Here is a 17290-nt window from a genome sequence, read left to right as displayed (position 1 = left end):
AATTTGTGGTGGGTGGTTGGCCAATCAGGGTGCGGTGCACCGACAAAGGGGCCGGTCGGGCGCTCAGCGGCTTTCAGCCCTCTCCGGATGTTCTCCAGTAGCGGAGAAACAGTGTGTGAATGTGGCAACAGGGAGACAGGGAGGGGTAGACCAGACTAGACCATGGTTTAGCATTTTTTTCTGATCCCACCCGCGATATAACCAATTATTTACATCCTACCACACGCACCGACCACGTCGGGTAACTTTTCGGAACAGCACGCGTTTCTTTCCTGGGGATTAAAGCAACCTGAGAGCAACACAGAACAAGAAGAAGAAGCAGAATAAAGACCATGGGGCTTTAAGAGGTGTTAAAAACGATGATACTTTGCGAGGACTCCTGAAGCTTATGTATTTATTTATTTATTTTGACCACCGTTCCCCTTTTTTATGCCCGCTCCCCCCTTCCACGCCGGGGCGGTTTAGCGAGAGGAGCGCCGGACGCGTAGCGGGCGACACACACGGGGGGAAGGATGGACCAAGCCTGCATCCTGAGAAAGTTTATCGAGGGGGTCACCGCCATGAGAGAAGGGGACGAGCGGGGAGAGGACAACTTCGGCAGTGACTTCATGGTGGGTCTCAGACTTTCTGCTTCCTAACCTCCCTGGAAGCCTCCCTCCTCCTTTCTCTGGCTTCCGTCTCCATGCATGCTCCACACTTCTCTCCAAAGCCCTCAGTGGTCCGCGGTTCGTTTCTCTGTTTTCCTCACACTAACCGGACCCGGTCCGGGACCCCCAGTCCGGTCTGTCCTCCCTGGGTCCCCCACCCGACCCATTCAACCTGATACAGGCTCCGTGGGCCAGCTCCGGGCCGAGTCAGCTGCACTACATTCCCCTCTCCCTCTCACTCCCACTCCCAGGCTCCCAGTGCGGCCTAGCATTGTCTGCTCCTGCCCACAGACCCGCTGCTGGTTAACCTCCCATACGACCACGACACCTCGTATTTAAATGTTTACAGGGACGTTATTTGACGTGTGTATGTGCTTTCCGTTTCTCGCCATCGCCCCACGTCGGGGATACACTGCACGTCTCCCCCTAGCTCCGGTTACCACTCAGTTGACTCTGATTTGACCGAAAACATGGCCTTCATGTCCAACAAGGAGACGATGGGGCCGGTCTGGTAATGCACCCTCCCTGTGGTGTGGCCCTGTGGTGCGTTTCGGGCGTGCAGGTATTGTCATCTGTCCAGGCAGAGCAGATGTTGTGCTAACCGGATGCTATAGCGCTAGCTGCTGCTCCCACCATGGCTCCGCCGGGCGAGCGTGGACTGTTGATTTGATTTGAAACCTGTGTTTATGTTCTACTGCAGCTGTTCACTCCCATCAGAACAAATCTGAATGCGAAGTCTCAAGGATACAACTCGCCCATCCACGAGTCACTCCATACAGGGGGGGGGGGGGGGGGGGGGGGGGGGGGGGGGTTCTCTAAATCGTTTTATTCTGGTCCACTTCTGCCCCCAACACCGTGGGAAAGACGACAGTAACTGTCCTCTGATAATGAAAAAGCTATAACCGTGGCTCCGACTCAAACCACAAGAGGCTGCTAACGAGAAATTGTACATAGTCAAGATTTAATGCAACGTTGGGGTTTCTGTTGTGTGTTGTTCTCATGCATTTGATTGTAATTCGTGTTATTTTTGTTTTTTTTAAGAGTGCATGTTGAAATGTTGATTGCATTTGACAAACAACACAACTTTATTGTTTCTAATCTAGTAGCTTAGATTCAGAGCACACATACCCACCCCTCCTTCTGCATGCAGGCAGCTTGCTCAAGCTTGCAACATTCTTTCTCCGCCAATTTCATAACCTGGTGCTGTCGACTGCAATGGCCGGAGAGCCGTTGTCATCCACTCGGCCCCGTTTGGTAGTGAAACAACACAGGCAATGATTCTGTGTCCTCTTACAAGGGTATAGTAGATTTTCTGCCATTGTGGACTGTAATAGGATTGTTGTGAGTTAAGGGCTGTTGCGCAAATACTGGACGTCCAAAGTGCTATTGAGGAAGTATACGCTGGACAAGGACACACAACAGTGTTCTGCTGTTGGCTCATAAAGCACGGGTGTGTTTTTATCAAATATGGGGTTCATATTGGGGTTTTCAGTCTTAAGAAAAGGTGGGTGTATGTAATGCACCCCTCCTCGATCATTTCCAAACATGGAGTCTGAGGGATAATCAAGAGGTTAACATGTTAACAGGACTTATTGGAGTCATGCAACACAGTCACACCTGGGATCGTCCAAGTCTACTGGCAACATGTACTGGCTGGCAGGCTATTTGGCTGCTGGCTATTTCTGACCGTTTCACAGCTCCATCAGAGAAACCAGAGACCACCTTCCCAGTCAGTGGCAGTCGAGAAACCGGAGCATGATACGTGGATATCATAGTCCTTGACTACTGTAGCCCCCCGGTACTCTGACAACCACCCACCAACTCAGGGGATGGACCAACATTTCTGTGTAAACAACGGCCGACGGCGGGATATCGGATGATTTGAAGTCCACCCTAAGATCCTTTCTTTGAGGGAGGATTGCATCCTTGGTGCTGAGATTCTCTGTAGTGCATCTAGGGAACTCTTAGGGTCTTAATTATTCAGCAGTGACGAACGCTTTTTTGGCCAACTTGAATTGAAAGGCTGGCCTTTTGCCTAAGAGGATAAAAACCAGAGAGCCAGAATTAGAATGTGTCTATTTTAGCTTGTCGCTAGCACGAATCCCAAGGCCTGAATAATGCTCAACACATCGTCAGTGTGCTCTGTGGCCGGCCTCGCGCACCCACACACGTACACATGCAATGTAAACCCTTCGGCGGGTATTGTTGTATACATAGGATGCATTTTAAAGACCAAATTACAGTATCCATGTCTGGGAAGGAGGCATAAATTATATGCTTTGTTTCTGCCTTCGTCACAACCCAGCTGCTGTCGGAGGCAAAGGCGCTCTGAGACTCATTCGTACCACTTGATCAGCCTCGGCTATGAGCCCAGAAACCACCCATCAGATGGGACCCTCTGTGGTTTCACCAACCATAGGGTCAGCCACTACATACAGGGCCTGATGGGGTTCTCCCCTGTGTAGTCTGGAGGAGTCTGATGATGGAGTCCATCTTCCTAACCTTGCTGAGCGCAGGACAGACATGGCCTTATGAGGGCTAAGAGATATCATGTCAAGGTTTGAGGTGGATGTTGCTGAAGTGTTTTGGCTACTCTCGGTTTGCCTGGTGTTCAAGACACCGGTGACGTGTTTCTATACTCACTGTGTTTGCGAGTGACAAGAACCACCAGCGGTGTTATGGGCTAGTTCAGAACCAGTTCATCGGGCTGTGCGGTGTGCCTCGATGGATTGTTTTATACCCTGTTGGGGTTCCCCCCCCCCCCCCCCCGCGGGTGGGGCTCCAGCCTGACAAACTATCAAATTTATATCCATCACAAAATCAACAACAACAGTAATTGTGTCTGGAAGGCGGCCTCACGAAGCTCATGTGCACCTTGGCTGCTTCCCCAACACAGCGATTTGTACCGGCCACACAATGATCATATGTCATTCACTAGATCAACACAGGTCTCCGCTTTGGACTCTGACATTTTCTGGTGCTGTACCGCAGGGAGCGGACATGGTTGGTCTGTCGGAGGCCAGGGGCTCCTGATGTGTTAATGCCTTTAAGTTGGAACTACAGGGGAAGTCACTGCATGCTAATTAGGTGCAGGTCAATAACATTTACATTCATATTCTGATGGAGGGACGCACACGCACACACCTTTGCTATTGCTCTTCAACAGGCCTTATAGTGTATACCTGGTTCCTCTATATCATTTTGTTTTGTTTTTTATTTTACGGAGGCAAGGGCACACACTCATTCCCGCATTTATTCAGGACTCGCACACACACGCACGCGCGCACACTCTGGTGGACATGGAGTTGTCTAGACAGATTTTAGACTGTGTGTGTGTCAGCCACACCTTTACCAGGGAATTATTAGAAGGGTAAGAACACAAGCACACAGAGACACTCCTGTTCCACTGACCCACACATATTCCATCACGTGTCCAGACACACATTAAGAACATGCAATAAAAGCGTGTGTGGAATGTAGTAAAAATATTTCCACTATCAACCGGGGGCTGTGTGTGTGTGTGTGTGTGTGTGTGTGTGTGTGTGTGTGTGTGTGTGTGTGTGTGTGTGTGTGTGTGTGTGTGTGTGTGTGTGTGTGTGTGTGTGTGTGTGTGTGTGTGTGTGTGTGTGTGTGTGTGTGTGTGTGTGTGTGTGTGTGTGCGCGTGTGATTGAAAGGAGTAAGGCCTCCCTCACCATTTATGTGGCAAACGCACACATGCACTAGTGCACGGTGTCTCAACGGCTACTTGTGGGTGCTAGCATAGAAGACTCGTGTACTAATGCTGGGCATTATCATATTGACATTTTGTGAGCAACACCGTTGTGTGTGTGTGTGGAGCACATGCAACCCCTGTTCATTCCTCATATGTCTGTTTCAGGGAAGGGACAGAAGAAAACTACTCGGTCACCGAAGGTGCAAAAAAAATACCCAAGTCTAATTTCTACGACCGCTTTCTATCGCCCGCTTATAATATTGGACGCAGACGTTGAGGACGGTGTGGTTGTCTAATATTGGACTCAGACGTTGAGGACGGTGTGGTTGTCTAATATTGGACTCAGACGTTGAGGACGGTGTGGTTGTCTCGCCTGGTCGGTTCCTCGGTGAGCTTCACGCAACCGGAGGTCAAAGTTCAGCAGTGGGATAGGCAGGGTAATGAGTGGTACTACAGTGGGCATGCCAAGTGCTTTATCCTGAAGTGTGTGTGTGTGTGAGTGTGGTTCTGAGTGTTGTTTTGGTGTCCTCATAGAGTGCAACAGGAAGCGACCAGGTGGCTGTGATCAGTTGGCCGTTTTTTAACTCCAGTTGCTTCCTGCTGCCCCTACACACACCAACTCTCACACACACACTCTCACTCACACACTCACTCACACACACACACACACACTCACACACACACATGCACACTCTCACTCAGACACACTCTCTCACTCACTCACACACACAAACTCTCACACACACTCTCACACACGCACACACTCTCTCACTCACGCACACACTCGCTCTCGCTCTCTCTCTCTCTCTCTCTCGCTCTCTCTCTGTGTGCTCGGATATAGGATGGAGGAAGGCTGAGACACACACACACACACACACGCACACGCACACACCCCCTCCCTTCTTTTTCACCACCAGTCCTTTGTCCAGAGTTTGAGTCAACGGGCAGACATCATTTCCAAGACAGAGATTGACGACCGGTAGTTGGTGACGGTCTAGAGTAGAGGAGTAGAGTGCACTTTAGACTAAGGTCAATGAGCTTTAATATTCACCGGACTAAGGTCAATGAGCTTTAATATTCACCGGACTAAGGTCAATGAGCTTTTAACGGTCATCAACCGCTTCTTCCACACTGGTTTACACAAGACGCATGTTTGGTTTGGAGGATAAAGGAAAGGAGAGAGTTAGGGACACACATATACATACACACCAACCACTATCATTCTGTGCCACTGACCTACATTGACAAAGTGTGTGTTTTGTGCCCCCCCCCCCTATCTCCGTTGCGGGGTATCGTACATTGTGTTACGCAGTTCTGAGCACACGGAGGGGCCGAGTGTGACACACACGCACACTTCCACCTGACTCACGGCTACCCATTCTCAGGCGCCGTGATGTCACTTCCTGTTGGGGTGAACCTTCATCGGATCAAAGAGCCTTTGAGGAGGGGTCACTGGGGTCGCAGTGTGTGTGTGTGTGTGTGTGTGTGTGTGGGCTATGTAGTATTTTACTATTGAATGCCATTATAAATGCCATTATAAACGCAAATACATTTAATAGCAGGTTTAATTCTGTGAATGTTATGATACCGTGTGTTGAATAGCACTGATGATTTGATATATCAGAGGTCGTCTGTGGTTCTGTTTATAAAGTATGCCGATGCTTTGATTCCCGTTTTCATTCATCCTTGTCTGCGTGCTTCGTGACGCGAGTACCAGAGGAATGGAATGTTCTGGAGACTGATCCGTGGCCGACAGGCGCACCAAGTCTTCCTCACCGTGTTCTCTGGTACAGAACCGTCAGTGGCCGTAGTGGACCGAGAGAGGGGGATGGCAGTGAGGCGTTGTTGTGCAGGTCGCCCCGCGTCGCTCGGATCCAGAGCAGATGGATTATTCAAAGAGCTTTGTCAGAGGTGACCTATTTTACCGTCTGCCTGTGTGTGTGTGTGTGTGTGTGTGTGTGTGTGTGTGTGTGTCTGTGTGCGCTCTCTGTAAGGTGACTGTGTGTGTGCATCTTTCTGATTTGACATCCAGACTTCAAGAGAATTTCCTCTGCCAATCACAACGGTTCCCTGCTCCGTGTGAGGGGGCGTGACCGAGGTGCAGGTGAATCGGAGGCGGTATCGTGAACGAGAACGTCCTGGCGGTTAATATGTTGACCAACGCAGAAACAATAAATACCCCGCAGGAAGCCCATAAATGGGTGTGTGGGAACTGTGTGAATAATTCATCTGAGGAACACGGCATTATGCTTCTTCAACCAGGAGGAAAGTGGGCTAAGCTGCTGACAACCAACCCACCCCCCGTCCTTCTGTTGTCTTCTCTTCCTCTTTACTTCAGTCCCGCTCTCGCTCTGCAGATCTCGGCCGACTTCGTTTCTCTGGGTTTTATTTTGGTTTCTTTTTCCTTTTTCTTCCCCCTTTCCTCTTGGCACTGAGCGCCGTGTGTGTGTGTGTGTGTGTGTGTGTGTGTGTGTGTGTGTGTGTGTGTGTGTGTGTGTGTGTGTGTGTGTGTGTGTGTGTGTGTGTGTGTGTGTGTGTGTGTGTGTGTGTGTGTGTGTGTGTGTGACTCAGCTGTCTCGGTTTATGCCCTGCGGGGGTCTGTTTAGGCACTGGGCTTTTCTGGAGGGCGACGCCCTGTGTGTGTGTGTGTGTGTGTGTGTGCATGTTGGTGGAAATTGAGCGTTCACAGGAAACTGCCCAGCGACGAGACACACAACTTTGCCACCCACTTCCTGTGACGCAAAGCGAGCAAGTCTTTATGAGGGGCGGATGCAAAGGAGGAGGGGGGAGAGAGAGAGGGGGGGTGATGGGGGAGGGAGAAGAATAACGAAACAAGAGTGACAGCAGGAAGAACAGCAGAGACCCTATCATGTAGTTTGATTAGTCTGGTTATCAATAAGTCGAGCGGCAGGACATTTATCAGACCAAATTATGATAATCTAATAATCGTTGAACTAATTTATCAAATACATCTCCCGTTTATTGTGTAATACCTTTGTGTTTCAAATATCTATCATACAATAAAGTCTCGCTGCTTGTCAGAAAAAGCAAGCATATCTAAGTCCTCACTTTGGTCGGTAACTTGTGGGGGCCGTATCCCCTTTTAAGACATTTGTAAACTAACTTGTTAATTGACTCTCAGAATAAAGAACACTTTCATCGACTGGAATCCTCTGCCGTTGTCGCCCTGGCATGGGTTCATGACCTTTTGCTGCCGGCTTTACACACACGCAGTCGTCCGACTTTGCGCGTCGATCATAATGCGTCAAAACTCTTTTAAACCGTTAGAACCCTTTGAACCGTGCATCAGGAAGAAGGGGAGTGATGTGGATTAGGGGGGAGATAGAAGAGAGCGCGATGGAGAGAGAGAGAGACCGAGATGGATATCCACAGGGATTACACGTTAAATAATGAAGCACTATAAACGATAAAGAACAAAGTCTATAGATAGTGGTTCACCCCACTGTCCCCCCCCCACTATGAAGAGGACGTCCATCCAGTGGTTCAGCTGGTATTGGACTGGGAGAGCTCCCGGCGGAGCCAGTTGGTAACCAAGAGGGAGGGCCTTGTCTCACCACGGGGCCCCCCCCCCAAAAGACCTGTCTCTGATGGTGGCTCATGGTGTTCAGGAAGAGAGAGAGCTGCCCTCTTAAGAAATGGGTCCTCTGCTCTGTCACCTGTTTCACAATCCAGCGCGGCGTCTGGAACTAAGAATCGGTTCTGGTTCAGGGGCCAGCGAGGAACTGTTTCCCCCCGCATGGTCCTCTTAAATCGGTCTGTCTCTGGCACACGGTGGCTCTCTCCCCGCTCTCCTTCTCCCCTCTCCTCTCTCCCCTCTCTCCCCTCTCCTCCCTCTCCTCCCCTCTCCTCTCTCCTCTCTCCCCTCTCCTCTCCCCTCTCCTCTCCCCTCTCCTCTCCCCTCTCACCCCTCTCCTCCCCTCTCCTCCCCTCTCCTCTCTCCCCTCTTCCCCCTCTCACTCCTCTCCCACTCATCCGCTTCCGATTAACAACAGACGGTAGCCAGAAGTGTGTGTGTGTGTGTGTGTGTGTGTGTGTGTGTGTGTGTGTGTGTGTGTGTGTGTGTGTGTGTGTGTGTGTGTGTGTGTGTGTGTGTGTGTGTGTGTGTGTGTGTGTGTGTGTGTGTGTGTGTGTACACACGCGCACGCGCACGCGGGGATAAAGGGAACCATTAACTCAGTTACTGGGACTCGAAAATAGCAAAGGCTTCAACTGCTCGCTCTCTCTCTCGCTCTCGCTCTTGCCCACTCTCTCTCTCTCTCTCTCTCTCTCTCTCTTCCCCCACTCCCCTCCATCTTGCTTTCTCTCTCCCCCTCCCTCCCTCCCCGTTACTTCATTTACACTACATCCACCAGTGTGTGTGTGTGTGTGTGTTTTCCGTAACAGGATGTTACGGTAATTAGAAGCAGCTTCTGTCTGTGGGACGTAGAGACAGAGAGAGGACAGGGTGGTCGTCCACTGGACCAAACATTCCCACCCTCAGACGCTGAACATTCCCTTAAAGCACCATTCTGCAAACCAGTCTGGTCTCAGATCAGCGGGACGTCGGCAACACCGGGAGAACTCTGGTGCCTCGGCTCCCGAAGACAGACGCATGATTGTGATAGTTTACATTCGTAGCCAGTCTTACCCTATCGACCAAGCGACCGCTGCGGTGAAACTCAGTATTTTTTACAGAAGCAGTAAGCGAAGGTTACGGTAGCTTAACCATCCAGACTGGCACTGTCCTTTACAAAAGAGAAAAAACTAAAAGGGACTTAATGGAATTCATTAGCATATGCGAGACAGCGGAATCCATCATCGACCAATCACGTTGCTTGATTGGCCGTAGAGCGGCCTTATCTACTCCAGCCAATAAGAGTTGAGCAGTACCACATTCAGCGGTCCCTGCAGCCCACATTACTGCAGGACGGAGAATCAAACGGGCATCACAACCAAAGGCATCCTGGGCCGACATTAGCGTCTGGACACAAGAAGGGTCACAGACCCAGCTCGTGTGTGTGTGTGTGTGTGTGTGTGTGTGTGTGTGTGTGTGTGTGTGTGTGTGTGTGTGTGTGTGTGTGTGTGTGTGTGTGTGTGTGTGTGTGTGTGTGTGTGTGTGTGTGTGTGTGTGTGTGTGTGTGTGTGGCGCTCTTGGTGGACCATCTTTACATCTCCTCAGGAGTCTGATTCTTAATGTTATCGACCGCTGCTAAGGACCTCACGTGCTACTATCAGGGACGTCTCTGTCTGTATGGTTCTCTCGCTCTCGCTCTCTCGTGTGTGAACTCAGGAGGGAGTTGAAGAACCTCAGGCCACCAGAAGTCTGGACGCCCACGCAGCGTTTCTCTGAGGCTGTGAGGTGTTGGTGGAGGAGGGATGGGCAGAACAAGCTGTGATGAAGCCTCGACTCCCTCCCTCCTCCTCCTCCTCTGAGAGAGAAAGCAGCAGAGACGCAGAAGACGTAGAGGCCATGTCAGTGTGCAGTGGGAGGACCCTCTGCTGGTGCCTCGCTCTAGCCTCCGTCAGCCCCTCTGCTGGTGCCTCGCCCTGGGCCTCCGTCAGCCCCTCTGCTGGTGCCTTGCCCTAGCCTCCGTCAGCCCCTCTGCTGGTGCCTTGCCCTAGCCTCCGTCAGCCCCTCTGCTGGTGCCTCGCCCTGGGCCTCCGTCAGCCCCTCTGCTGGTGCCTTGCCCTAGCCTCCGTCAGCCCCTCTGCTGGTGCCTCGCCCTGGGCCTCCGTCAGCCCCTCTGCTGGTGCCTTGCCCTAGCCTCCGTCAGCCCCTCTGCTGGTGCCTCGCCCTGGGCCTCCGTCAGCCCCTCTGCTGGTGCCTTGCCCTAGCCTCCGTCAGCCCCTCTGCTGGTGCCTTGCCCTAGCCTCCGTCAGCCCCTCTGCTGGTGCCTCGCCCTGGGCCTCCGTCAGCCCCTCTGCTGGTGCCTTGCCCTAGCCTCCGTCAGCCCCTCTGCTGGTGCCTTGCCCTAGCCTCCGTCAGCCCCTCTGCTGGTGCCTTGCCCTGGGCCTCTGTCAGCCCCTCTGCTGGTGCCTTGCCCTAGCCTCCGTCAGCCCCTCTGCTGGTGCCTTGCCCTAGCCTCCGTCAGCCCCTCTGCTGGTGCCTCCTGGGGCTCAGCCCCTCTGCTGGTGCCTTGCCCTAGCCTCCGTCAGCCCCTCTGCTGGTTGCCTCCTGGGCCTCCGTCAGCCCCTCTGCTGGTTGCCTCCTGGGGCTCCGCCCACGCTGCCCTGAGGAGTGGGAAGGTGGGCCTCCGTCAGCCCCTCTGCTGGTTGCCTCCTGGGGCTCCGCCCACGCTGCCCTGAGGAGTGGGAAGGAGGATTTGAATCCCGCAAAAAGAAATCTGTTCCGACGGTTGATCGTGTTGTGATTTAGGATGATGCAAGACTGTTTCTTGTTTTCCTGTAATGTGTGTGTGTTGGGGGTGGGGGGGAGAGTACCTAGTTGGGAGACACTGTTTGACTAGTGTCAAACACTTCTTTGTTTGACTAGTGTCAAACAAAGAACACCTGTAGCTCTCCAGGACAACAAATCACTGCGACTTGAAATGCACACAAATATCTTCTCAATGTGTTATTTTCGCATCCAGTTCCCCCCCACCTCCACCTCCACCCCCACCCCCACCCACCCAGCTAGCAATTAGAACCAAGATGGCCGCCGGGCGACGCGGGCTGTAATTACCCTGCTCCCATTAAGCCAGTGTGTCTTCATTACTGCCTGCTCCTGGTACCGGCTCAGCACGCGTCCGCTGTGTGGGTCTGGGCTTCGTCCTCACAGATGATTCTCTTTACAGCCTCCATAAACACGTGTGTGTGTGTGTGTGTGTGTGTGTGTGTGTGTGTGTGTGTGTGTGTGTGTGTGTGTGTGTGTGTGTGTGTGTGTGTGTGTGTGTGTGTGTGTGTGTGTGTGTGTGTGTGTGTGTGTGTGTGACACGACTCTGTTTATATATATTGTACGTTGATCTGACACCGTGGGTGTTGGGAAGGTGACAGCAGGCTCACAGTGACAGGATGAATCCTACTGTTAGGAAGGTGACAGGATGAATCCTACTGTTAGGAAGGTGAGAGGATGAATCCTACTGTTAGGAAGGTGAGAGGATGAATCCTACTGTTAGGAAGGTGACAGGATGAAACCTACTGTTAGGAAGGTGACAGGATGAATCCTACTGTTAGGAAGGTGACAGGATGAATCCTACTGTGAGGAAGGTGACAGGATGAATCCTGTTAGGAAGGTGAAAGGATGAATCCTACTGTTAGGAAGGTGACAGGATGAATCTTACTGTTAGGAAGGTGACAGGATGAATCCTACTGTTAGGAAGGTGAGAGGATGAATCCTACTGTTAGGAAGGTGACAGGATGAATCCTACTGTTAGGAAGGTGACAGGATGAATCCTACTGTTAGGAAGGTGACAGGATGAATCCTACTGTGGGGAAGGTGGCAGGATGAATCCTACTGTTAGGAAGGTGACAGGATGAATCCTACTGTTAGGAAGGTGACAGGATGAATCCTACTGTGAGGAAGGTGACAGGATGAATCCTACTGTGAGGAAGGTGACAGGATGAATAACCCTTCCCTCCCTGGTTTCCCAGAGGCTTCGCCGGCTGTCCACCAAGTACCGTACGGAGAAGATCTACCCCACCAACGTAGGAGAGAAGGAGGAGAACGTCAAGAAGAACCGATACAAGGACATCCTGCCATGTAGGTCATTCACTCGTTCACAAGGACATACGGACATGTAGGTCATTCACTCGTTCACAATGACATACGGACATGTAGGTCATTCACTCGTTCACAAGGACATACGGACATGTAGGTCATTCACTCGTTCACAAGGACATACGGACATGTAGGTCATTCACTCGTTCACAAGGACATACGGACATGTAGGTCATTCACTCGTTCACAAGGACATCCATCCATGTAGGTCATTCCCTCATTCACAATGACATCCGAGCATGTAGGTCAAATCACTCATTCACAAGGACATCCTGCCCAGTAGGTCAAATCACTCGCTCACTCATTACTCTTTTACTCACACAAACATACGGCACGGTAGCTTCTCGTTCTCTGACTCATTCACAAACATATACTGACTTGGAGGTCCGGTCAATCACTCATTCACAGAGACATCCTGCCCCGGTTTTTGCTTACTCACTCACTCATTTGCATGCAGATGCACCCACACCCACTCACAGGGTCTCTCTCTCATTCTCTCCGTGTGATAATCTCTCTCTGCCATCAACCCTGCGTCTGTCCCGCTGCCTCCTGTTGAATGAGCCTCGCATAAAGCCGAGGAATGCCATCCATCTGCGCCAGATGTTCATACCGCCACACACACAAATAATCTTTGTGTGTTCCATTAAACTCTATGAACCCACACCCCCCCCCCCCCCCCACGATCCAACCTCATCTAACCAATCACTCACACCCCCCCCCCCCCCCCACGATCCAACCTCATCTAACCAATCACTCACCCCCCCCCCCCCCCCCCACGATCCAACCTCATCTAACCAATCACTCACCCCCCCCCCCCCCCCACGATCCAACCTCATCTAACCAATCACCCCCCCCCCCCCCCACGATCCAACCTCATCTAACCAATCACTCACCCCCCCCCCCCCCCCACGATCCAACCTCATCTAACCAATCACCCCCCCCCCCCCCACGATCCAACCTCATCTAACCAATCACCCCCCCCCCCCCCCCCCCCCCAAGATCCATCCTCATCTAACCAATCACTCCCCCCCCCCCCACGATCCAACCTCATCTAACCAATCACCCCCCCCCCCCCCCCCCCCCCCCCGATCCATCCTCATCTAACCAATCACTCACCCCCCCCCCCCCCCCCCCGATCCATCCTCATCTAACCAATCACCCCCCCCCCCCCCCCCCCGATCCATCCTCATCTAACCAATCCCCCCCCCCCCGTGTGTACAAACTGTATAAATACCGTAGCAACTAGAGCTGCAATAGTAACAGACACTGATGACGACATGATCAAACTAATGAGTACATTAAAGTATTGTGTGTAATGTGTTAATAAAAAAAACTTGATCTCAATATTCTGTCCACTCCAGTTGGTTTATTATTTTCATTCCCCCCCCACTTCTCTTCCAGTTGATCACACCAGGGTGAAGGTGACGTTAAAAACAACCAATCAGGACACAGATTACATCAATGCCAACTTTATTAAGGTAAAAGCTGTTGGCTGACAGGTCCATCCTGATGCATGGTTTAGTTCTCATTGTTCGACGACAGGCATGCAGCTGGAGACGTATAATTATTATGTACATTTCAACAATTTCATTGTCTTGCATGACTTCATCATAATCTTACACAGCGAAAATATTAACTGCAATGTTTTCAGTATTAATTAATTTAGCACATAATACAACACTTAATTTGGCAATTTTCAAGTTTAAGTAGAAGTATTATTATATTCAATGTTCATCCCTCCTCCTCCACCTCCACCTCCTCCTCCTCCTCCTCCCTCTTCCTCCTCCTCCTCCTCTTCCTCTTCCTCTTCCTCTTCCTCCTCCTCCTCTCAGGGTATGGATGGGCCTGAGGCCTACATCGCCACACAGGGACCCCTCCCCAACACGGTCATGGACTTCTGGAGGATGAACTGGGAGTACAACGTCGCGGTGAGGGGGGGGCCGATGGGGTTTGAAGGGTTTATGCTTCTCTAGTAGACGGGGGAGCCCCCCCGCCCGTCCCGCCGGCGGTCCGAGTCCGCCCTGCAGCAGGTCTGGAGGAGAGCAGCACGTTTCTTTCCGCTTCCGATACGTTTTTGCGGGAGCCAATCACCAAGCTGGCTACCCTCCTTGGCGCGCTATTGGCTGGTTTAACACGTTGAAGACAGGGAAGCGACGGCAAGCAGCCAATCGCGTACAGAGTCAGTTGAACGAGGCCCGTTGATCTCTGGTGCTGAAGGAAACAGCCAGGGTACTTTTCTTGTGGATTTAGCGGTGATTTATGAATCCCTTTGAGGCTGGTTAAACTGTTTGAGAAGGGCTATGTAAGTAAACGGATGTATGAATAATGGATGATTATCATTATTTATGGTTTGATTTATTGATTATTATTACTTATTGATGATGTGGATGCGGTGGTCATGCAAGGTCGTTTCTCTGATGGATGTGGTTTAATTTGTGCTGTAATTTATGCATTAATTATCCTTCTGCGTTTGTTTGTTTCCTCAGGTTATTGTGATGGCATGCAGAGAGTTTGAGATGGGCAGGGTAAGGCCGTGCCTTTAAATGCTGTGTGTGTGTGTGCGTGTGCGTGCGTGTGTGCTCGTGTAATATAATGCATGTTGTTGAAAGCATTTGCCAAAGCCATTGATCAGTGTTCATTGATTTCCTGCTCCGAGCTCTGTGTCCTCATTGCTCTAAACAGTTAAAGACCAACCCATTTATTCAGAGTTGTTTGTGTCACTCAAGTGATGTGAGCGCTTTGCGTGTTGTGATGGAAGATGGGAGGTGATTCAGTGTGCATTCTATGTTTTGGTGTTTTACTGCGGGCCAGATTGTAACACCTTTTTCTCCCTTCTTCCTGCGCAGAAAAAGTGTGAACGGTATTTTCCGATGCTGGGGGAGGAGCCGATGTGTTTTCGGGCCCTTCAGAATCTCGTGTGTAAGTAGAGTTTGTGTGTGTGTGTGTGTGTGTGTGTGTGTGTGTGTGTGGTGTGTGTTACTCATCTAGCGCATTTCTTGAGTCTCACTACTTCATAAGTTTGCCTGTAATTCTTTTTTTTTAATTGTTATATGATGTTCCTTGAAGTTCGTTGCAGATGAAACAAAGACATCAATTTAAAAACATAGTAATATTCACTGACTCACTCATTCGCTCTCTGCCTCTCTGTCTCTGTCTCTCTGTCTCTCTGTCTCTCTGTCTCTCTCTCTCTCTATCTGTCTCTGTGTCTGTCTCTGTCTCTCTCTCTCTCTCTCTCTCTCTCTCTCTCTCCTCTCTCTCTCTCTCTCTCTCTCTCTCTCTCTCTCTGTCCTTCTCTCTCTGTCCTTCTCTCTCTGTCCTTCTCTCTGTCTCTGTCCTCTCTCTCTCTCTCTCTGTCTTCTCTCTCTGTCCTCTCTCTCTCTCTCTCTCTCTCTGTCCTTCTCTCTCTCTCTCTCTCTCTCTCTCTCTCTCTGTCCTTCTCCTCTCTCTGTCCCCTTCCTCTCTCTCTGTCCCTCTCTCCTGTCCTTCTCTCTCTGTCTCTGTCTCTCTCTCTCTGTCTCTCTCTGTCTCTCTGTCTCTCTCTGTCTCTCTCTCTCTCTCTGTCTCTCTCTCTGTCTCTGTCTCTGTCTCTCTCTCTGTCTCTGTCTCTGTCTCTGTCTCTCTCGCTCTGTGTGTGTGTCTTTCTTTCTCTTTCTCTCTCAGGAATCAGAACAGACCAGAACAGACTACTTCATCAGGACCCTGCTGGTGGAGCATGAAGAGGTAACTCTACTCTAGCTCTGCTGTACTGGTGTACCAGTAAAGCTCTGGTGTACCAGTACAGCCCTGTGTACTGGTGTTCTCTAAACCCCCAACCCCTCGTTCCCCTCAGTACAGTGCGCCCCGTTCCTCCCCCGTTCCTCCCCCGTTCCTCCCCCGTTCCTCCCCCGTTCCTCCCCCGTTCCTCCCCCCACTCTACCCAAGACGTGACTGCTGTCAGATCATCCGTGCAGTGCTCCGGTTCACGCCCCCCCATTAAGCCCCTCCCCCTCCTGGACTGATCTACTTCCTGTTATAGCGGCCGTAGTTCTGCATTGGCACTCAGATGAGCGGATGAATAGGTGAACGTGTGGTTTCACGGAGGGGCATGTTTCTATTGTGGGCAGGTGCAGTTTAGGGGAGGTTCAACTGTTGTAAATACTCGTTACATAATACCATATCAAATGCTGGAGCAATATATATTTTTTAATATCAATCAAAGTCACAGTAAAACATTTAAAAGCATCCAATTAAGAGGAAGAAAGTGTGTTTTTAAGTAGCCTATCCCGTGTGGTCTGCCCCCCCAGGAGTCGCGGAGGCTGACCCAGTTCCACTACATGAACTGGCCCGACCACGACGTGCCCTCGTCCTTCGACTCCATCCTGGACATGATCGCCCTGATGAGGGAGTACCAGGACACGGACGACGTACCCCTGTGCATACACTGCAGGTAGACACACACACATATACACACACTCACACACACACACACACAGGGTTCTAGAGCTCTTTCAGTGAAGGTAAAGTATGTCTGACTGTGGGTTTCGAACCCAGAACCTCGGCTGTGACTCAGTCACACCAACCACTAGTCTATCCTCCACCGTACCAGGTTAGGCTAGAAGGTTTACCCCCAACACACACACTGGGACGGGGGGAGCTGGAGCCTTACGCAGTGGCCTGAAGGTACATGAAGGTGCTCTCCCCCAGATCCACCAGCTCGTCCAGAGGGCGCCCCTGAACAGGATGTGGACTGGTTCTCATAACAGGATGACGGCGCGGGTTGATGTGTAACTCAGAGCTCTGAATCAGTGAGACGCGTCTGGGCCTGACGTGAGGCGCTGCAGGAACTAACCAACAGCTGAGGACGCACGTCTGCCTCCCACTCAGCCAGCGCCGTGCGGGCCGGCGGGCAGCGGGTCTGGGGGATGGCAGGCTCGGTTAACATCGGTCCTTCAGGTGACAGGTGACAGGTGACAGGTCCTTCAGGTGACAGGTCCTTCAGGTGACAGGTCCTTCAGGTGACAGGTGACAGGTGACAGGTCCTTCAGGGACAGGTGACAGGTCCTTCAGGTGACAGGTCCTTCAGGTGACAGGTCCTTCAGGTGACAGGTCCTACAGGTGACAGGTCCTTCAGGTGACAGGTGATAGGTGACAGGTCCTTCAGGTGACAGGTGACAGGTCCTTCAGGTGACAGGTGACAGGTCCTTCAGGTGACAGGTCCTACAGGTGACAGGTCC

The 17290-nt window shown here is 51.4% G+C and overlaps 1 protein-coding gene across 1 annotated transcript in view; it reads left to right on the top strand.

The window, feature by feature from the left end:
• The first annotated feature begins 72 nt into the window (after positions 1–72).
• Positions 73–17290, top strand: part of LOC132455570 (tyrosine-protein phosphatase non-receptor type 12-like) — a 31957-nt gene continuing 14739 nt past the window's right edge. The window contains 9 exon segments of the mRNA XM_060049457.1: positions 73–611; positions 11951–12059; positions 13479–13555; positions 13910–14005; positions 14564–14602; positions 14924–14968; positions 14970–14996; positions 15738–15797; positions 16361–16503. Coding sequence (XP_059905440.1) covers positions 513–611; positions 11951–12059; positions 13479–13555; positions 13910–14005; positions 14564–14602; positions 14924–14968; positions 14970–14996; positions 15738–15797; positions 16361–16503 — 695 coding nt within the window. The 5' untranslated portion in view covers positions 73–512.

Source organism: Gadus macrocephalus, chromosome 4 (assembly GCF_031168955.1).
Source record: "Gadus macrocephalus chromosome 4, ASM3116895v1".
NCBI lineage: Eukaryota > Metazoa > Chordata > Actinopteri > Gadiformes > Gadidae > Gadus > Gadus macrocephalus.
The sequence above is the reverse complement of the archived record's forward strand: the minus strand, read 5'-3'. Positions and strand labels throughout refer to the sequence as shown.